At 39.6% G+C, this 22,308-nt stretch overlaps 2 protein-coding genes across 2 annotated transcripts; both read left to right on the plus strand.

The window, feature by feature from the left end:
* Positions 1 to 19,556: 19,556 nt before the first annotated feature.
* LOC130461130 (uncharacterized) lies at positions 19,557 to 20,549 on the plus strand. The gene is made up of 3 exons (XM_056829081.1): positions 19,557 to 19,651; positions 19,776 to 20,198; positions 20,301 to 20,549. Exons 1-3 carry the CDS (start codon positions 19,646 to 19,648, stop codon positions 20,400 to 20,402), a joined length of 531 nt encoding a protein of 176 aa, XP_056685059.1. The 5' UTR covers positions 19,557 to 19,645; the 3' UTR covers positions 20,403 to 20,549.
* A 105-nt stretch (positions 20,550 to 20,654) lies between these two features.
* On the plus strand, positions 20,655 to 22,059 carry LOC110791004 (uncharacterized). Its single transcript, XM_056829082.1, has 5 exons — positions 20,655 to 20,888; positions 20,975 to 21,321; positions 21,408 to 21,611; positions 21,704 to 21,811; positions 21,889 to 22,059. The coding sequence occupies exons 2-5, from the start codon at positions 21,041 to 21,043 to the stop codon at positions 21,986 to 21,988; spliced, it is 693 nt and encodes a 230-aa protein (XP_056685060.1). The 5' UTR covers positions 20,655 to 20,888; positions 20,975 to 21,040; the 3' UTR covers positions 21,989 to 22,059.
* Positions 22,060 to 22,308: the final 249 nt, after the last annotated feature.

The following is a 22,308-nucleotide window of genomic DNA, read 5'->3' on the forward strand; positions in this document are numbered from 1 at the left end:
ACTGCTATTTATAGCAGTTGCCTCCCTAAGTATCTGCTAAAAATAGTAAACCGTCCAAGATAGATTTGTATAAAAGGAATTTTAATTGCATTCCAATTAAATTCCTAAAGCGTAAAGGAATTTTAGTTGCACTCCAATTAATTTTCCCAAAAAAAGGATTGAAAAGCATAAAGAATTTTAATTACATTCCAATTAAATTCCTAGTCCTAAAAAATGGATTAAAACGTAAAAGAATTATAATACGACCTAAAACAGAATTCAAAATACAATGGAAAGAGATAAAACGCATGAAAAAAGATTTGTGGGCAAGAAGTTTCTTGCGCACAGAGCCCATCGCAGCTAATCCGCGCCAACATCCATGCACAAACAATATATCGCGTATCCATTATAATTCAACTCAAAAAAAAAAAAAAAACTCTGGATCAAATCTGGCGCCAACAACTGAGCGAGAAACATTTCTCACGCCCAGGTGTTGCACGCGAAATAATTGTTGCGCCACAATGCTTTTCAGTGTTTCTCGAATTCCGATGATTTCTATCTTTTAAGGCACTTATTTCTTATAAATAGGGCCTTAATCAGCCAAGTAAGGGGCACCAAACTTAATTCTCATACCCCCTAAGTAAGCACAAATTTTCTCTTGTGCACAGCAGCAAGGCGCGATAAAAAGTCTTGCGCCCAGAAGATACCGACAGATTTTTTGTTGGCCACTTAGACTTCACCCAACTGCAAAATCAACCGTTATCTTTACAATTTCCTTCCCGCGGAAAAAGTAATGGTTTTTAGAAATTACTATTTTATTCAAAAAAATAATAATAAGTATCGTTGGTCCACCAACAGGCCACGACATCTCGGGAAACGATCGTGACCCACTATCCGGTCATGACTCCGATCATTTATTAATATTTCTTATTTTCTAAAAAATAATGAACAAAAACATAAATTATTACTTCAAAAGTTTAAGTTTTCCGTTTTCCAAAAAACGAGAGCAAGTTCAAAAAAAATTATTTCCGTTTCAAAAAACGAGAGTTAAAACTAATAAAATATTTATATCCCCAAAAATTTCCTTTGTCTAAAAAACGAGAGCCAAAGATTTCCGCCCTATTTTTCAAAGGCGAGAGCCAAAAAACTTCCTCTTTCCAAAAAACGAGAGCCAACATTTTGTTTTCTAAAAATAGAGAGCCAAAGTTTTCCGCCTTCTTTTCAAAAGGCGAGAGCCCAAAATTTTCCGTTTTCCAAAAAACGAGAGCCAAAAGTTTTTCGTCTTCATTTTCAAAAGGCGCGGGAGCCCAAAAATTTCCGTTTTCGAGAGCCAAAGTTTTCCGCCTTCTTTCCGAAAAGGCAAGAGCCAAGTTTACCGCCTTCTTTCCAAAAGGCGAGACCCAAGTTTACCGTCTTCTTTCCAAAAAAGCGAGAGCCAAGTTTGCCGCCTTCTTTCCAAAAAAGAGAGAGCAAAGTTTTCTTCCTTCTTTCCAAAAAGGCGAGAGCCGAAGTTTTCCGCTTTCTTCCTCAAAATAAAATTAAAAAAATAAAGCAGGTTCGCCAAATTTTCACTCTATCCAAATTTTAGAAAAGCCTAAGTTTTCGTAAAACTCTACCTTCATCTGAACACCTCCAATGACATTGTAAGGATGTACAAGTTCACTCAACAAAGTATCCAATGACTCTTGAGGAGAAATGTTAAAATTCCTAGTGATGTGTGAGGGGGTCGAAAAAAGAACGAGGCTAATGCGTGACCTCGTCCCTCGTGGGCGTAACGTTGTCAGATCAAGTGTAATTGGATTTTCTGTGAGTTTACACCCAATCGACTAGTAATATAGGAGTCGCCATTCAGTTTTTAACGACAATGAGAAAAACTGACAAAACCCGGTTATCGTGACATAAAGGGAGTGCAATTATGTTCGACCGCGACGTCCATAGGTTCCCTTGTGATCCCTGGTGTGGGGATCGCTCAACGTACACCCGCAGGGCAGAGATTGAGAGTTCGGGGGACTGTAGCTACGGAGAGGAGTACTCATCGATAATACTCCAGAGGCAGGTTATCCTTACTAGCTCAGCATAAATAATTGAAGGGACATGCGTTAAACTATTAAACTATTCTGAATTGATTTTAGCAATATGCAACACATAACACTAAATCGATCGTGATTATCTTATTTAGATTGATTTAAGGTACCTAGCATGATAATTCAAATGTCCAAGGTATTATCTTATTAGGCGTGATAGATCAATCAAGTTAATAGTTTGACAATTTTATAAAAGGGTGATGAAAGCGATTAAATCATATGAGGGACACATTACAACGCACCCTTGAGAGGTGCGTTGTGGTTCTCAAAAAACTAACCACTTGGCTTTGCTATTTCTCCTTTTATTTAACGAATCTCGGGTTTCTAAGCAATGTTCCAGTATTTAGGCTTAATTCATCAAGCTACAAGGGGCAGGACGCGTTCTGTTCGACTTTTGGGTCGATTGCGACAGAACGCCGGATCAATTTCGCAGCGTGAGGCTTAGGCTTAAGGCTAGAGTCAATACTCAGGTTATGGAATTGTGTGTTCTTTTCACGTCGGTTTTAGGCTGTATTTATAGGAAAAGAGTGTGTGGAAAGATAGATTTTATGATACGAATCCAAAAAGAATCCGGAGATAAAACGGCCCCAGGCATTTTCAGCGCCCAGGGCTGGGCGCCGAAGATTTCGGCTCCCAGATCCAGGCGTTGAAAATGGGATCTGGGCCGAGTTCTTTGTCAGATTTGGACTCTTAGAATACGGAGCTTTTGAGATTTATTCGAGTCTTTTAGTGCGTATTAACTTATGAAGGAATGCATCTGGGCCCGTTACGAACTCTAGGTTCGTTAGGAATTTAATTAATACGTAACTCTTATTTTTGAATTATACCAGGAATGCAAATTCTATCTCTTTTAGGATTTATGTTGGAGTGCAACACCTAATTCTGACAGGTTTCTATCTTTTATGACTTTGCCACTTTTAACAACTACCTTTTACGGCAGTTACTATTCTTAGCAGGTTTCTATAAATAATAGCTTTGGCTGAAATGAAAGGGTGATTGAGATTCGTTATTTTATAGGAGATGCGTTGCCAAGTGGAGATTTATGTTCTCATCATCGAACCTTCCCTTTCGGGAATGGGGACAAAAGTAGGTATCTACAGTTAGCCCCCACTTTGACTGAGTCTCGAGATGAGACGATGGTCAAAGTACTAGACGGAGTGCGTCATACAAGGCATGGTGTATGTGACCTGTTTTGCAAGGGTCTCACGAGCCCCCGAGTGATAACATTTGACTTAAGGGTCATCACTTGAAGTGTTAACACATTCCTCACGTGTCACTGGAATTTGTTAACTGATAGTATAGAAACTCCCTCACTTTGTCATTGGAAGTATCTAAAGATGTTTTCGAAATCAAAGCTATAAAGTGTAACTAGGCCTGGCCAAGCCCAATCACGAGGTAAAAATGTTTTAAAGATTCTCATTTTCAGGGTTAGCTAAACGAGAAAACCCCCTTGTTTTTATAGGACGTAAAACGAAGGAAAATCCAGCACATCGCTCTTTTTTGGAAAAACGGAAAACCAATCCTTTGATTTTTGGAAAAGGGAAACCATCCTTTGATTTTTGGAAAAGGGAAACCATCCTTTGATTTTTGGAAAAGTGAAACCAGGAAAAGTTATCGCTGCAGCGACTAAGGACCTGCGCGGTTAGTGGCGCAGACCCCGCCCGCTGAAGGTGGGCGAGCCTGTCCGCTGAGGGTGGACGCCCCGTCCGATAGAAGTGGACGAATCTATTTTGATGTTTTGAAAATAAGGACCTACACGGTTTGTGACGTAGACCCCGCCGGCTGAAGATGGCGAGCCTGTTTTTGTTTTTTAAGATTTTATTTTCTTTTTATTTTCGAAAACTGAGGACCTGCGCGGTTAGTGACGCAGACCCCGCCCGCTGAAGGTGGGCGAGCCCTGTCCGCTAAGGGTGGACGCCCCGCCCGCTGGAGGTGAGCGAACCTGAATTCGTCTTTTCGATTTGGGACTCGCGTGGTACGTGCCGCGATCTTGCCCGGTTGAGGTGGGCAAGTACCTATTCCATTTGTTCTTGTGATTTTCTTTTTATTCATTCTTGTAAGAGCGAATTCTTTCGAGGGATGCTCGGATTTAGTTGCAACCTGAATGTGGGTTGACAACGTGCTTAGACGGACCATTGTCTCGTGGTCATCATCTTTCATGATTTTGAGCTAGTCTTTACGGCTCAATTTTGCCACTACCAGGGTCCTTGATTAGGGGACTATGTATAAGTATCAACGGCGACCTTTGTCTTGAGGTCGTAATCCGGTTTTATCTTTTGAGATTATCCAAACACGGGACTTCGTACAACGTAGTCTGGGAATATTGTTTTAACTTTGCATACTCTCTTTTGAAATATATATTTTCTTTCGAGCCCCCAAGCACTCGTGCTTGACGGTCATTTCTTGCCAAAGAGGTTCCTTGGGGATACGCATATTGAAATGTCCTTGATCGTGTTTGGGATCGTGCTCGTAAGTGCGAGCGATCTTTGTAGTGGTGTGCTACTCTTAACAAAGCCGTGAGGTGCGACTTTCAGTAAAGAAATCGGCAATTTTTGAGTTGAATGGATACGGCAGGACCCTATAGCAGCCAGGGCTTTTTTTGGGCCTAGGCTCATTTTCGGCGCCCAGACCTGGGCGTTAGAAATAATTCACGCCCAAGTGGGGCGTTGAAAATATTGTTTGGGCTGGTCTTTTGATGACACAGTTGGCCTCTTGTTCGTTTATTACACTTGGAAATTCTACATATTCTCTTCTCTTTTGTTTTTCTTTATTTTTGGAACGTAGAATTTTATTAGAGATCACAATGAATTGAGTGATCGAGAAGCCGTAGCCGATTGGTGGACTACGGTGTTTGTCGCTTTGGGGCGATTATTTAAAGGAACTGTCGCTCTTAAGGCGTACAGTTATTGCAATAGTTGGGCGAGTCTATATCCCGAGGAACATACCTTGAGGCGTAAGACTTTGATCGCGTATATTTTTTTTATTTTGCTACGGTCGTTTCGTAGCTTGGAGCCCCCAAGTATGCACGTTGGGATGCTTCCTTTTGGCGTACGATTTTTGTAGGTTCTTTCGAAAAAGATGCTTTGGGGTCCCGCTCGTGTAGGTGCGAGCTATCCCTTCCGTGGTAGGTAATACTTTGCTACCTTTAATCCTTAATGTAGAAGTCGTGTAGCTTGCGTTTTGAATTTGGGCGATAGGTAGTCTTTGCCTCATACTCTTGGTCGTGCCCGCATTAGTGCAATATGCCTTAATCTTTTTTTTAGACTTGTACCGTGGGATGGTTGGACTTATGGTGCGACGTAGGCTTGTGTGGCCTAACATCGTGTCTTAGAACATTCCTCCAGGTGTTGGGATATCATTATTATTTTTTGCATTGGAGTACTTCATCATGCCTCGTTCAGGTGCTCGAACAAGTGTAGCACCTTCTGCGTGGGTGTGCACGGCTTATTACTTCGTTCGATGCGAGGATTCATAGATGTTTCTTTTTTTTTATTTTTCTTTCGCTTTTGCTTTGGAACGACGTAGACTGTGTAACGGGCGTTTGTAGGGCGAGCGTTATGTGCAGTAGTTTGATCGGAGTTTTGGTGACTTGCGATTTTCAGTTACCCTTGTTAGTGGGGTGACTTTATATATTCTAAGTAGCGCTTAGAATTTGGAAGGGGTTGTAGCCATTCTAAGGTTCGTTTTACATGATCAAACCTTAGGATTGTGCCCCTATGACGTGTGTATAGCATTAGCGTCGAGAATTTGTGATTTGTCATTTCGAGCATTTTTAGAGTGTTTTTCTCAAGCCCCCAATTGTAGCTACGGGATTGGCTTGGTGCTATAATGCTTGGCATACGTTTTTATGCATTCATGGTGACATGGATCATGAATGATTTGAACCAGACTCGTTTAGTGCGAGGTACGTTCGAGTAGTGATTTGCTACTTCTCTTGTAAATGTCGTATTGTGCGACATTGCCATGGTCAAGGTAGTCACATGTTGAAGTGTGCCTTGACCAAAATCTAGGTGCCTTTCTTTACCCATAATCATATTTAGAAATCTTTTGACTCACTTGCAACATCGAGATAAACGCATACTTAGCTTAAACCAACGACACTTTATTATGTTCGAAGAAGTCTTTGAAAATTATTTGAAATTCGAGTCCTACTGTGTACAATCCGAGGTGTCCTAAGTAAGTTGTCTTATAGAGGGGTTCGTACAAGATTACACGAGTGAATCAAAATACTGTTACGATTTTCGGAATGCCGTCTAAGGATTTGCTGGAAGCCAGGGTGCAGGCGTCAAGATATTACTTGTGCCCGTGTGGCACATGGTTTAGGCTTTTAGGGCCATCATTTCCAGAATTGCGGGAATATAAACCGCTTTCAAATTGACTTAGATTTACTTGGTGTACGTCTGCACAAAAGGTCAAGGTATACTTAGCTCTTTCCCTAGTTCTTTCATTTCAATTTTTAGCCCCCAGTTGCTATTATTTCTTCTCATTAATGATGCTTTCAGATTTCGATTTTAGATGCCCGTGTCATATGTCTGAGTAGGGTGAGCCTTGGTTAAGTGCCAAGTCCTATTGACAATGTCTGATTTTTTCAAAGGGGATTCGCAAGCATTTGGATTACCATGAACGGGTGCCCTGAGTTCGAAGGAACGATGGGGCGATGCCGTAGAACAATCCTCTTTATTGCAAGCTTACTGCCTTTACTACTTGTTGGCAATTATGACTGTGTCTAGTGGTGAAAGAAGGTCTTTAAGTGAGTTACTTTGCTTTAGGGAGGGTCAAGTCGAGTACTTTAGAGGTCATGGACGCTCGCGCTAGCCCCCATTCAATTGAGGCAAAGTGATCTTTTGAGTATTGGCTAAGTGCCTAGGAGTGTGAGTGCTCCTTCTGGCAAGGGTACGTGCCCTTATTATTTTTCGATGTGTGCTCATTTTGGCATCTTGATGACTTGGATTCTTCCTTTGACTTAAATTTTTCTTTCGATTTGGATTGCAAGTAATTAAATTTCAATAAGGGACTCTATTTTTTATTCTTGTTATTCTATAGGCTTTAACATTTTTGCAAATTGGTTGGACCGAATCATGGATTGCCTACGTATCGGCCTTAAATAGATTTAATTTGGAATCAGGTCTTGCATAGTTCTTATCCAGAAAATGGTTTCTTAGAATGCCTATTTTAAACAAGTACGTTCGAGTGGAATCGTAATGTTTGAAATAGGGTGAAATAAGTGTACGAAAATTTTGGAGCGCGCGTATTTTGCGTATTTTATATGATCTTCTACCCCCAAGTGTTCGTTATTCTTCCGCTTGTATATAGGAAAATATACGAACACTTTTAGGAATTGGGAGTTGAAAAGTGATAAGCAAGAACGGCGCCCAGGGCTGGGCGTTATTATTTTTGGCACCCAGGTCTGGGCGCTGAAAATGTGTTCTGGGCTGCCTTTTTGTGCTGCTTCTTTTCGTTTTGTGCCAAATATTTGCGAATCTTTTTTGTGCGCTAAATTTTTTTTAGACGAACTTTAAAGGCGTTTGCAAAGTTTCTTTTTTATTATTATTTTTTTTATTTTTTTACATTAAGCGTAGAATGTACTTTTCATTTGTCTTTTTTTATTCGTGACTCAAGACGGCTTGAAAGATGGGTTGAATGAGATAGGATAATTTGTATAGGTGTTAGTCAAGCATGAGGATTGGAAAGGGTAGATGATCGTAGAACTTTATGTAGTTTTTGTGGTATGATTTGGATTGGTTGACTCAATTCTTTTCCTTCGTTTACTTGGGTAAATTTTGCACTTTGGGAGGTACGGGCTAAGTATTTCATGGCTCGCTCTTTTCGCTCTCCCTTTTCTCTTTCTCTTTTTTCCTTTTTTGCTTGGGATTTATCCCCTTTCTTATTTGGGCTAAAAGGTAGATGATTGTGGTCTTTGAGTCACGAGGCGAGACTGAGTGAGCCTCGTTTGGTAGGCCTATAGTGGACCTTTAATTTTAGTAGGCCTAGGGTGGACCTTTAAATTGTCTTACTTTGCAAGCGTATTTAGTCGTTTCTTAAAATGTGCAAATAGCGTAGATTCAAAATGTTGTTTTTACTTTATTGAAATTTAACGAAAGAATTACATCGAAAATAATTTTTTTTGCTTCTTTTCGGATTCCAGTTTCCGGGATTTTATTGGAAGTTTTGACTTAGACTCGAACTTTCATTAATTTTTCTGATTATAACCCGTGTATGAATACAAGGAGGTGGCCTAGACTCAAAATAATAATGTGGCGTAAGCCTATAATACTTGACCAAGCAACTTTCAGACTTAGGCTAATTGGACCATAACTTTCGTTGGTTGACACTTTAGATTTTAACCCTTGGGTGTTCATTTGTCATGCGCCATTTTGCTTAATGTTGGCAAGGTAGTTAGTTGGGGAGATCGAATTTTCATTTTTGCAAGACTAGAATCATTAGTGCGGCTTCCCTCTTAGTGTGTATTGCTTTACCCCAATGGTAGCCTTATGGCATGCCGAATTGGGTATTTTCACGGTTCGTCATGTTGCATTCATGGAAAATCTTTTAGTCCGTACTTAGGAGTACTTCAAGGAGCGAGTGGCTCGAGAGGACTATGATAGTCGTGACCCAATGTGATCATAAGCCTTGAGGCCATTAATTTTTTTTTTTGCCAATGGTATTGACACCTTAGGCTCACTTTGGGGGTTGTGCGACTATGGAGGAATGATTTTCAGAATGTGACTGTTTCCATTTTGCAAATACTTGAATTACAATATATATTCTTTTTATTGGTGAGAGAGGGTATTGAGGCCGTAGATTCTTAGCAAGGGATGACAATTACATATGGGTGCTTATTGATTTCTTTTAAATGTTAGGAAGGGAGACTCAATATGGTTTAACCTTTTTAACTTGCAGAACGACACCAAGGATTAGGGCCGATTCTATGTATAATACAACTAAGACTTAGGATTTAGATTGTACTTTGGCGTAGCCTAGTCTAGACTCGGATTTATTTATTTTTTATTCGAACATTATTTTTCCTTGAAAACTTTATTCGAACATCATTTTTTGAATATTTTTCCCATGTGACATTCAAGGTTATTTTAATCGGCATGCTCGGTTTTAGTGCCGAACATAGTCGTTATAGGAAGCCTAACAACGACACAAGGAGTTATTTATTTTATAAGTCGTGTTTCAAAGTCGAGTGCCTTTTTTCCAATACGTCCTTGCAACAGATTTGTCGCTCATTATTCATTTTTTTTTATGTGCGGGCACCAAAGCTGCTGGGCCTGACCAGTAGGCCAGGCAGCAACTTCGGCGCCCAGGCTGGGCGTGGAAAATGATAGGCGCCCAGTCAGGGGCGCTGAAAATGCGTCCCTGACTGGTACTCGTACTCTGTTCGTCTATCCTTTTTTTCGTACATACGACTTAATTTTGCGTGCTTCCTAATAACGTCCTTTACGCGTTGTGCAGCGTTGTGGAATCCGTTACAGGCTGTCCTGGGCGTCGCTTATTTTTGTGGCGATCGCCCGGGGCTGTGGAACACGTATTTTGGTATAACTCTTTGGCCAATTGGTGTTTATGAATGTTTGGGCAATTTTTAGGGTCGTTGGTTTTCTAGTATTATTTGTCACACACAATCACATAATTCGCTACACGTAACTAACATTACAACATGAAGCAAAATAATATGTCACGTAGTTTATGATAAGCTTCTATGGGTAATATTTGCGCCGGCTTGGTACCTCTTCTATCGCCGATCCAACACATGCCCCGGTCGAGGTAGTGCATTCACGAGCGAATTTCGTCCCAAGAGGCCAATCACGATGTAAGCCAAGGGGGCATGCACCAATGAGAGGGACCTAGTGGGCGAGCGATTGGGTTTGGGATAGGTGTACTACTAGCGAAAGTGCCGAGTGGACAACATTCGAAGCTTATGCACCCCCGGGTGGCGATGGGTATCCTTATTCCCAACTCCCGAGATGAAACATGCCAAGGGAGCACTAGTGGAAAAAACCTCTGTTGTAGCCCCCTTGTTGAGGGGGGCATACATAAGCGCGCCTCAATAGCTACTTAGTCAACGCGGGTCAAATATTTTACTAACAGGTTGAGGCGGGCTTTTGTGGTGTTCGCTTCTACAGAAGCTGTTGAAGGGGGCTTTCCTAGCCCGCCTCAATAGAAAGAAGCTGTTGAAGGGGGCTTTTAATTGCCCGCCTCAATAGGGTCTTTCTGTTGAAGGGGGCCTTCATTTGCCCGCCTCAATAGGCACACATTAAATTTAAATCAAAACCATCGCCAAACAGATAAGCTAGCTGCGACATCTCTTCCAAACTGGTCGTCGTACTTCACATCTCTTCCAACGCAAACTCATACTGTGACATTTTTGTATCCGTTGAGAAGATCATCAAGAAAAGCGCCGGAAAACTCAATCAAATTTCCGATCAACTCAAGCAATTTTCTTAAGTAAGCTTCAATTTCTTCTTAAATCTGTTTAACTTGTTTTCATTTTTTACAATTTTTGTTTGGATTTACTGTCAAATTTGCGAATCGATGACTAAATTAGTGTAGTTACAGTGATAATTCCTGTAGAAGTTTAGTGGAAATAGAATAGTTTCTTCATATTTGTTTGTAGAAATCTTGACAATTTTTTGATGCTGTTGTTTGAAATCTGCAATTGCGAAAAATTGGGGATTAGGGTTTTTCGGCAATATTTTTGTTCTGTCTATGTTCTTAGTTAGTATACGGTCCTTTAATTTTGGGATGTAATCTAAACCTTAAAAAATGATTGGTGATTAGCGCTTCCTAAACTTCAAATGTTAAACAAGAATTTAGTTTTTCCCCCTTTCCAAGAGGGGTTTTGGTAAATGCAGTGGATTATTGTTTCTATTGTTCTTAATAGATGGAAATTAGATGCATAGAGGCTATCTATTGATGTTCTTCACACTCGGTTCTTCACCGGAGCTTACTGTTATTGGTATGCTTATTCAAGAAGTAAGCTCATACTTCTGTGAAATTTTTGTCTTCATTAAGAGTGAACTTAATTTGGTATTTTGGGATTGTTTAGGGATTAACCGCCCCTTTTGGTAGATGGTAAGAAATCTCAGTAATGTGCATTGATTTACATGATGTAAAGTAGGCATTAGGCAACTAGTTATGTTCTCAATAATATACATATAGTCTTGGACTTAATTATCAAAAAAGTGGCTGGATTTCTATGTTTGTTGCATTTTCTTGGTGCAGTGGATTGCTGTCCTTCTGTATCTTCCTTGTGCTTGTTTAATTGAAGTAGCTACCACGAAAGGCGAAGATATTAGAATGATTCTTGCTAGTCAAGTCCATGTTTGTGTAATCTAATTGTATCACTGGATAATTTTCTTGCAGTTCTTGAACATCAGTGAATTGATTCCATTTACTTAACATCAATGACGTAAACAAGGAAACTATCTTGGCAATATACACATAGTTTAGGACTCTATTGTCAAAAATATGCTGTATGTCTTTCTGTATCTGCCTTATGCTTGTTTAGTTGAAGTTACCAGAAAGCCAATATATTAGGATTATTCTTGCTAGTTAAGTCCATGTGTGTGTGTGTAATATGATTGTGTTGGTTGATTTCATTGCAGTTCATAAACATCAGTGAACTGATTCTGTCCATGATCTTCTCAACTGGATTATTTACTTCAAGATTTCTTATTGGACCTGTATTGTACTTGAAAGAAGGTAGTCAGAGTTTGAGGATATCGCTAGATTGATCTGATTTTAGCTGAATGAATATGAAGTAAACCGAATTAACCCGAACAGAACCCAATCCAAGTGAATACGTTGCCTTTTTTCTGCTACCCTGTTAGTGTTTCAAAGTGTAGTCTCCCAATTCCGCTAACCTAATGTGCAAATGGGTTTATTTACACTGAATGCGGGTTTCGTAACTAATTTAAAACCTAAACATGAGCATCGCTGGGATCTATTGATTGAGTACTGGAGGATGGTTTTTACTGATATTTTATCTTTGGATAAGATTGCATCATTAGAGAACAAAGATCTTATGCCAAGCTAGTTTATACTTAAATCGATTTTAGTTTATTCCTGTGAAATCTTATGTGAAGCTAATAAATGTTAATGTTGACACATATTCCTGTTTTGTTTGGTTTTAAAATTGAGATGAGGTCTTACCATTTTTCTGATGTATAGTTCTTGTGTCAAAATTAAGAATTTGTGGCTTGATTTATCTAATTCTGTGTAAAACCTTGTGTTATTAGAAATGAGTCGTCGTTGGATGTACGGTGACCATACTACGGTGGAATACTTGAGTGGGGTTGAGGAGTTCCTTAGATGTGCTTTAGCACACCAACGGAATACGAAAGCCGCAAAGATCTATTGTCCTTGCCGTGATTGTAACAATGTAAGGCGGTTAGGTGATATTGATGAAATTGAGGATCATTTATTTCGTCGTGGGTTTAAGCAAGATTACCATGTCTGGTTTTGGCATGGTGAGAAAATACTTGATCGTCCAAGTTCTAGTGTGAATGAATTTGATGTTCTGGCAGAGAGTGATGAGAGTGATGAGAGTGATTCTGATATTTCTGAGAATAATGAGATGGATGATGATGAGCAAGAAGATAATGAAATAAATGAAATGATGGATGCGGTGAAAGATCACTTGAATGGACGACCTCACATACTCGAGCAGGTATTAAAGGCTGCTGAGACGCCTTTGTACCCTGGGTGTACAAAATTCAAATTGTTAGAATGTGTGGCATCACTTTCCAACTTGAAAGCGGAGAGTGGTTGGACCGAAGAAAGTTTCACGAAATTATTGAAACGACTAGGTCTTTGGTTTCCCGATGGCAATGACATTCCCACCTCTGCCTATTATGCCAACAAATTGACGAATCCCTTAGGCTTAGAGGCCGTCAAGATAGATGCTTGCCCAAATGATTGTATTCTTTACAGAAAAGAGTATGAAAATTTGGATAAGTGTCCAACGTGTTCTATGTCGCGTTACAAGCGTAAAGGGGCCAATTCAGCTAAGAGGGGACCGCCCGCCAAGGTATTGTGGTATCTTCCGATCATACCTAGGTTTGAGCGCTTGTTCTCCGTAAAGAAGAATGCTAAGTATCTGAGGTGGCATGCGGAAGGGAGGAAGAAAGATGAATTCCTTAGACATCCGGCTGATTCTCCTCAATGGAGAACTATTGATAAGAAGTATCCTGAATTTGGCAAGGAGGTTAGAAATCTGAGACTTGCTCTATGTACAGATGGGATGAATCCATACGGCTCTCTGAGTAGTCAGCATAGCACTTGGCCGGTTCTTCTTGCAATTTACAATCTTCCTCCATGGTTGTGTATGAAACGCAAGTATATCATGTTGTCACTCCTCATCTCAGGGCCTAAGCAGCCAGGACATGATATAGATGTGTATCTCGCTCCACTCATAGATGATTTGAAATTGTTGTGGAATGAAGGTGTTCCAATGTTCGATGCTCACACCAACTCAAACTTTACATTGCGGGCAATGGTTTTCTGTACCATAAATGATTTTCCGGCCTATGGAAACTTGTCTGGGTACAAAACCAAAGGAGAACAAGCATGCCCTATATGTGAAGAGGACATGAAGCCCACACGGTTGGATCATTTCAAGAAAAATATCTACCCAGATTTCAGGAAGCACCTTAGTCGATATCATCCTTATCGTAAGAAGAAGAAGGAATTCAATGGGTTCACCGAGGAAGGAGTAGCTCGTACACCTTTGACAGGATCACAAGTTTATGAACGTATCAAAAATGTTGAAACCAAATACGGTAAGTGCTTCAAGTCCAAGTCTAAAAAGGGTGTTTTATGGAAGAAAGTGTCTCCATTATGGGATCTTCCCTACTGGAAAGATTTGTCGGTTAGGCATTGTCTCGATGTAATGCACATTGAGAAAAATGTGTGCGATGCTATCATCGGGACTTTGCTAAACATACCAGGAAAGACCAAGGACAATGAGAATGTGCGGAAAGATATGAAAAAGAAGAATATTCGACCAGATTTGTGGCCTGTTAAAAAAAAGGATGGTACAAAGACCTTTCTGCCTCCAGCGTGTTACACAATGTCGAGAAAGGAGAAGAAGAAGTTTTGTGAGTGCTTACATGGCATTAAGGTTCCCTCGGGATATTCGTCGAATGTTAAGCGCCTAGTGTCTCTCTCGGACCTTAGGTTGATTGGTATGAAGTCTCATGATTGTCATGCACTGATTAATGTATTTTTGCCAATTGCACTTCGTGGGATATTGCCGAAACACGTGAGACATGTTATAACAAAACTTTGTTTGTTTTTCAATTCCATATGTGCTAAGGTGATTGATCCGGAGACTTTGGATGCTTTGCACAATGATGTTGTTGAAACTCTATGTCGATTTGAAATGTATTTTCCGCCTTCTTTCTTTGATATAATGGTGCATTTGATTGTCCATTTAGTTCGCGAAGTCAAGTTATGTGGTCCGGTGTTCTTAAGATGGATGTATCCTTTTGAGAGATTTTTTAAGACTTTAAAGGACAAAGCAAGGAATCCGGCTAATCCAGAGGGTAGTATCATTCGGGGAGTCCTTAAAGAAGAGATTTTTGGATATCTAGCTGAGTTTTTGTCAAGCCTTGAACCAATAGGACTTCCAAAATCTCGACATGTTGGTAGGCTCGCAGGGGAGGGAGTAATTGGTAAAAATGTGATATCTCCTCCATCGGAGAGGAAGAAGAAGGCACATCTTTGTGTGTTGCAGCATCTTACAGAGGTTCATCCTTATTTAGAAAAGCATCTGCTTGAATTGCAACATTGTAATCCTAAGTTGAAGGAAAGAGCGTTGATGCGGGAACATAATCGCACATTTATTGAATGGTTTAAGAAGGAAGTTGGAAAGAAACAAGACCATGATGTTTCTGATACGATCAAGTGGTTATCTCGAGGTCCTCGACTATGTGTTCGATCTTTTGAAGGATATGATATCAATGGGTTCACATTCTACACTAGAAGGCAAGATGAAAAGAGTGTAGTGCAAAATAGTGGAGTAAAGGTTGTTGCATCATCTAGGGTCTATGAAAGCGCTAAGGATAAAAGGCCGGTTGATTCAACACAATCATATTATGGTGTTATCGAAGAAATATGGGAGCTTGATTATACCTATTTTGTGATCCCTGTTTTTCGGTGTCAGTGGGCTAACAACCAAAATGGTGTGAAGCGAGATGAAATTTTCCCGGGTTTAACCTTGGTGAACTTTGATCGACTAAGTGACAGTGACGAGCCATTCATTCTAGCATCACTAGCTAAGCAAGTTTTTTATGTGGTTGACAATATTGATCCTAGATGGCGTGTTGTTGCCCAAGGAAAAAGACATATTTTGGGTATTGATGATGTTGTAGATGAAGATGAGTATGATGACACACCTCCGTTACCAATGGTTGTTCAACCATTGCCAGAAGAGGAGGATGCAAATAATACTAATCATATGCGTACAGATCATACGGAAGGAATATGGGTTACGAATCGTATTTGAAACATACATGTGTAAGTTCGGGCTTCACTTCTGATGCATTGTTGAAGTTTTTGACTTTGTTCTTTCTATTCATATCTGAAAGCCTGTGCGCCTTGGAATTTTTGTTATCTTGACTACTTAAATTTGAATAGTGAAGGATACTTGTGGATATTAATTCATATTTTTTTTCTAAAAATTCAACCCCAATCAATTGCCACTTGTATTGTGAAGAGGAATTGCAGTGATAGTCTCCTACTTTATCCCTCATATTTAAGTTACTGAGAGTCTGATACTTCTAATAACTTGACTAACTTTATCTGGTTTTTTCACACAGGTGTAAACTTGGTGAATGTCGTATCCTCTTATGTGAGCCAGGTTCCAAGCACAGGTTGCAGAAATTGCAGTTGAATTTTCCTAGGTTAGTTTTCAGTACATTTTGTCTAATAATATCAATTACCTGTTCTTGTTTGCATGGCTTTGTGATTGGTAACTTAGTTTCTGATGTTTGCTTTCTGGTGGTTGATGATGGATAAGTACATAAAAACCGTTTTGAAGATGACTTTGTTTACAATTTGATACTTTGCTTACAGTATGGTGTAATTTACATGTTTGAAGGTGAAGATTTGAACTCCAGAATCATCAAATTAGACCAGGAATAGAAATCTGAGTGATGTCTAGAAACTGTCCTGTTCCTGAAGTTTCAAAACTTACAAAATTTGTAACTTGTGTCATCCATAACTAGAAAAGCAGCATGAAGTACTGTTTTAGCTTCTCAGTTCTTTCCAATGCAACTGAAATTAAAGAGGCTGATCAGTTCTTTCCAATGCAACTGAAATTCATCAAAATAAACAGAGATTCTTTGGCCAATTGCACTAATCAACTCAGTGAAGTACTGTTTTAGCTTCTCAGTGCACTGATCAGTTCTGTTCTGTGCACTGATCTGCACTGCCCAGATCAGAACTGTGCAGATTAGTGGACAAAACTGATCAGAACTGTGCAGTTATGTGCACTGATCTGCACAGCTCAGATCAGAACTGTGCAGATCAGTGCACAGAACTGGTCAGTTCTGATCAGTTCTGTGCACTGATCTGCACAGCTCAGATCAGAACTGTGCAGATCAGTGCACAGAACTGGTCAGTTCTGATCAGTTCTGTGCACTGATCTGCACAGCTCAGATCAGAACTGTGCAGATCAGTGCACAGAACTGTGCAGATCAGTGCACAGAACTGGTCAGTTCTTCAGTTCTGTGCATTGATCTGCACAGTTCAGATCAGAACTGTGCAGATCAGTGCACAGAACTGGTCAGTTCTGATCAGTTCTGTGCATTGATCTGCACAGTTCCGATCTGAGCTGTGCAGATCAGTGCGTAGAACTGGTGAGTTATGATTTTTTTTTGGGTTGTTTTTTTAGGTGAGGTTTGATTTGGGATTGTTTTGCATGTTAGGTGTAATACCATAAGGCCATTATTTTAGGTATAGCTTTGTAAATGGCCAATTGTAGCATTTTGCCCTTAATATAAAAAAACAAGACATAATGTATACACAACCTACCCGTTGTCTACTTGCCCATGACTTCATTTTGCTAACAACAACTAAATAACTATTTATAAGCTTCTCCAATTCTTCAAGAGCAGTGTCACAAAAAGAAAAAAAGAAAAAAAAAACTCCTCAAATAGATAAGAAACTTGTGGAACAGATTAATATGGGAATACAGAGAGAGAATAACTAATAAAGATTGGTAACATATCCCACAGTATAACAAAATGCAACTCTTACCATTTGATGGTTGCAATATTGCGAGCAAGAAGAGAGCCGCCACCTTGACATATATTGCATTTTATCAATCCACGAGAACTGCAAGTAGCACAAGGAATATTTCCCTTTCCGTTGCATTGCAAGAAACTGTATAATTGGCATGCATGTGTGAATAAAACCAGTACCCAGATAAAACTAATAAAGATTATTTTTCACCAAAATGATTATTTTCTTTGAAAAGCAATTTATATAACGCTTACATTGTGTCAGACCCGTCTCTATGAGCAATTAAACCCCTTCCATCACAGGAAGGGCATGGGGTCATCTGCTTTTCTTTGTAATAACCAGGTTCTTGATCGGCATTGCATGTTGGACAAGGTGTATCTCCTCGACCGTCACAACCTGCAAGATAATTTATTGTATGATCACTTAGTGTCATTTATCATTTTAACTTATGCTATGATCATTTAAATTTTTGTTATGATCTCCAGAAAAGGTGGACATATACCAGGGTACTTCTCGATGGCTTCTGAATGTGGAACTTTAATTTTTGTTTCTTTCTCCAGGGTGAATAGAACAGGGAACTGAGACCTCAGGTCCAATTCCCAGACTCCAAGTTCATGCCCAGATCAGAACTGTGCAGATCAGTGGACAAAACTGATCAGAACTGTGCAGTTATGTGCACTGATCTGCACAGCTCAGATCAGAACTGTGCAGATCAGTGCACAGAACTGGTCAGTTCTGATCAGTTCTGTGCACTGATCTGCACAGCTGAGATCAGAACTGTGCAGATCAGTGCACAGAACTGGTCAGTTCTGATCAGTTCTGTGCACTGATCTGCACAGCTCAGATCAGAACTGTGCAGATCAGTGCACAGAACTGGTCAGTTCTGATCAGTTCTGTGCATTGATCTGCACAGTTCTGATCTGAGCTGTGTAGATCAATGCGTAGAACTGGTGAGTTATGATTTTTTTTTGGGTTGTTTTTTTAGGTGAGGTTTGATTTGTGATTGTTTTGCATGTTAGGTGTAATACCATAAGGCCATTATTTTAGGTATAGCTTTGTAAATGGCCAATTGTAGCATTTTGCCCTTAATATAAAAAAACAAGACATAATGTATACACAACCTACCCGTTGTCTACTTGCCCATGAATTTGTTTTGTAGGCAGACTTTCATAGTCTTCATTTGAAACATGTATCAATTTTATTATAACTGAAAACTGAGTATTGCTCTCTTTTCTAAGTATTGCTCTCTTTTCTAAGTATTGCTCCCTTTACTAAGTATTGCTCTCTTTTCTTTGTTGCAGGACCGTAGCTACCATGGATGATCATCGTGATAATGAAATACAGGGAATTGATGGAGCTAGTCATCCTACGGGGGAATCACAAGGTACCAACACTAGTAAAAAGACCAAATTCTGTGGTCCGTCAAAAGGAGTTCAAGCCAAAAAGCCTATGCATCTTCAGTATAATCAATATGGAATCCCCGATGGAGAATGGTCAGGAGAATACGGGAAGCAAGTTGGGTCTTGTGCTGCTAGAATTAACATTAATGTGAAAGAATATTCAACGTTAGATGAACACACAAAGAAGGGGTTTTGGGAGGAGACCAAGGTAAACATTGAATAAAAACTTGATTTGTATTCTCCTAGATTATCTATTTGTGTAGCATATGTTTCTAACAATCTCTTATCCATAAAATTAACAGCTTCTGTTCCACATTATTGATGATCCGGCTAAAAGGAGAGAAAAATATTTTCATATGTGTGTGGCGAAACGCTTTGGAGCTTTCAAGTCCAGGTTAACGCGGCGTTGGATAACTAAGAAAGAAAAAATGCCGAAACATCAGACAAATGACTTGCCTTGGGACATCTACCATCAAATCACAGAGGATGATTGGAAAACATTTGTGATGGAACGAAACAAGCCGGAGATGTTGGTAATAATGAATTTACTTTGCTAGATATTTTTTTATATAATTATATGATTAGTTTGTTGTTGCCATCTTTAAATGTTCGACATGTTCTTTATGTGTTTTTTGACAGGTTCGTAGAGAAAAAGCAAGTAAAAGTGCATTACAAAACAAGCACCCACATCGCACAGGCCAAAAGGGTTATGTTAGAAAGAGACCAGAGTGGATAAATGATGGGCGACTACCGCCAGAGGCAGCTTTAACCCTCTCAAGTGGCTCCTCCTCAGTGACCTCATCACTCACCACAGTGCCAGATAGATTTAAGAAGTTTAGATCAGTAGAGTGGATCTTGGCTCATCAAGTTAAAAACAAAGAGGGAAAGTGGGAAGTTGACCCGAATGATCCAGAAGCCGTAAATATTGCTAAGATGGCTGTAAGTGCATATGAAATTTTACGTTCTATATCCTTTTCTTTCCTAATTCCTAGTTCTATTGCTAAGATTGCTTCTCCTTTCCATCATGTATACCATCTAATTTTTACTTTCCTAATTCTTATAGTTGGAGTACATAGAAGAAGAGGGAAAAGGAAATATTTCATTCACCCAGGGAGAAGATGCCCTCACCAAGGCTATGGGAAAAAAGGATCACCGTGGGCGTGTCAAGGCAACAGGTGGAGTTAATGTCGGTTACAAAGTTGCTTTCGGTCCAATAGACCGAAGTAGTAGATGTGGCCATATTGAACCATCACCGGAGGCTATCGAATCAATCAGAGCTTCGGTGAGAAGGGAGTTTGAAGATCAATTAGAGAGAAAGGTGGCGGAGGCCCTCCAAAACCAACTAGCCACATTGAAAGCAACCGGTCAACTAAACACCCTCTCTACCCCCGCACTTGATTCTGCTCTTGTAAGTGATGAGTTTGATGTTAACCGTGCACTCGTAACCTGTTGTCCGAGTTCATCGCAGCAACCACGCGAGCTGAAGGTATATATTCTCTATAGTGCATACACTCAAAACACCCCTAGCTAGGTTTTTAATATTGTACTTTGTAGTGATTTCTGAAATTTTGTAAATTTATTTGTGAAGGCCATAACTCCATGTCGTCTTGCCCTTGAGGATAAAGTTTTGGGTAACAAAGTGATAGTGGCAGATGGTATGGCGTACCCATTGGATGGTTCGTTGCACTAACACTTTAGATCGATGAAGCCTAGTCATTATAAGGTCCAAGTTGATTGTATTTACGACGGACATGATGATGACACTCTTCCGGTACCTACTGGAGATGGATTCAATAACTTAGGCAGGGCTCTTGCTAGTTTTGTGCAATGGCCAATTCACTTGGTGAATTTCGAAGAAGACGAGGTATAACTTTTTTATTATTAATTGTCATTCATTGCGTTATGCATCTGTTTAGAATTAGATTCAGAGCCTTGAACTCCTTTGGTTTCTACCTCTGTTTAGGAGTACTCTACTCCACGCCCAACAAAGAAGTCCAGGAGTCAGATTTTTGAAGAGGTGGTTGGTAGCTCCAAAGAGAAGAAAAACGAATTAATTGTCAAAGAGAAGACAACAGAATTAGTTGTCAAAGATAAGACAACAGAATTAATTGTCAAAGAGAAGGCAACACTTGATTTAGGGTCCAAAGAGAAGACAACACTGAAGTTAACGGCCAAGGTAAACCATATGCTTCCCACTCCCCTGTGCTTCAACACTGAAATCAAAACTGAACTTTTCATGCTAGCTTAACATTATTGTTACAGGAAAATTCATGCTCAAATAAGTTGGAGTCGAAATCGAAGTCGAAGAACTCTAAGACGGCCAAAGAGATGGTAGGTAGTTGTGATCGTAAAACTGAAGAATCAGCCGCCAAAAGTAAGAAGCAAAATTTGGCAGACGACACAATTCAAGGTCTTGGCCCATCATGCAATTATTTGAAGTTTATCATCAATACGGCGCCCGGTGATGTATATAAAAATACTTCAATCCCATTGCCCGCTTCGGTTTGGCATTATGACGAAGATCGACAAACTTATGTAAATGAGGTTGACGTTGAAGAGTTCCTTAGAGGGGCGTGCCTCAACATTTCAGTGATCCAAGTCTATATGATGTAAACTTTTCCATCGATATTTTTGTTTTTGGTTTTGTCAACTATAATAGTTTTTGAAATTTTTGCATTATACATTTACTTTGTAGGTGTTTATTCCACGAACACACCTTTGCATTTGACAACTCTCAGATTGGGTTTGTTTGTCCCGAGGCAATGTCAAGCTCTAGAATCAAGGCCAACCCTCAGGCTGCATCAATGTATTTGAAAGTAGTTTTCAATGCTGAAATTGAAAAGGAGAAGAAGGGTGATCCTAACATTACCAAGTGGTTTTTGATCCCATACCATCAAGAGTAAGTGTTAGAGATTGATCGATATTTGGTAAATAGCTATGTTATTGTTATTTTCATGCATAAGGTTGCAATAACATTTATATATAATGCAGAAATCATTGGATTTTGTACGTGTTAGACCTACGTAGAGGTTGTGCGTATATTTTCGACTCTGCGATAGGTTCCAACCGAGAAAATAGTGCATGGGGAATCTTGTGTTTGTAAGTTACTTTCAATTCTTTTTAAGTTATTTCTTTTCGTGCCGAATCAGATTCATGAAGTTTTACTCAACTTCCAGGGCATACCAAGTGTACAAGTTTAATGATGGGATTTGTCCGAATAGAGCGACTATGCAGGGGTTGAAAGGCTTCCATGTAAAGGTATATCATGCTTACTAATTAGCTTTACTTTTTTTTTTGGGTAACTACTTGGATATATAATTTATGATTTATCTCCAAATCAGTGTGCTCAACAAGTCGGCGCCTGCGAGTGTGGCTATTACGTTATGAAGTTCATGCATGAAATAGTCACGTTACACCATAACACTGATGAGCGGTTAGACAATGTTCGTTCTTTTACCATATGTTAGTTGAACTACTAATACTAGTACTTTTACGTAGTAGAATTCTTAATTTACAAGTAGCATTACTTATCATGTTACTTATTTCAGGCTTACACTCCAAGAAATGCGCCTTATACCGATGAGGAAATAGATGTG

The sequence above is a fragment of the Spinacia oleracea genome, chromosome 5 (assembly GCF_020520425.1).
Source record: "Spinacia oleracea cultivar Varoflay chromosome 5, BTI_SOV_V1, whole genome shotgun sequence".
In the NCBI taxonomy this organism is placed as follows: domain Eukaryota; kingdom Viridiplantae; phylum Streptophyta; class Magnoliopsida; order Caryophyllales; family Amaranthaceae; genus Spinacia; species Spinacia oleracea.

What these genes read in the sequence shown, in the direction of transcription:
- LOC130461130 (XM_056829081.1), top strand. An exon ending in AGCAACCACGCGAGCTGAAG is followed by an intron (nt 20,199 to 20,300) that starts GTATATATTCTC and finishes TTATTTGTGAAG; the next exon opens with GCCATAACTCCATGTCGTCT.
- LOC110791004 (XM_056829082.1), top strand. Translation starts at nt 21,041, where the DNA reads ATGGTAGGTAGTTGTGATCGTAAAACTGAAGAATCAGCCGCCAAAAGT. An exon ending in GTGATCCAAGTCTATATGAT is followed by an intron (nt 21,322 to 21,407) that starts GTAAACTTTTCC and finishes TTTACTTTGTAG; the next exon opens with GTGTTTATTCCACGAACACA. An exon ending in TTGATCCCATACCATCAAGA is followed by an intron (nt 21,612 to 21,703) that starts GTAAGTGTTAGA and finishes TATATAATGCAG; the next exon opens with AAATCATTGGATTTTGTACG.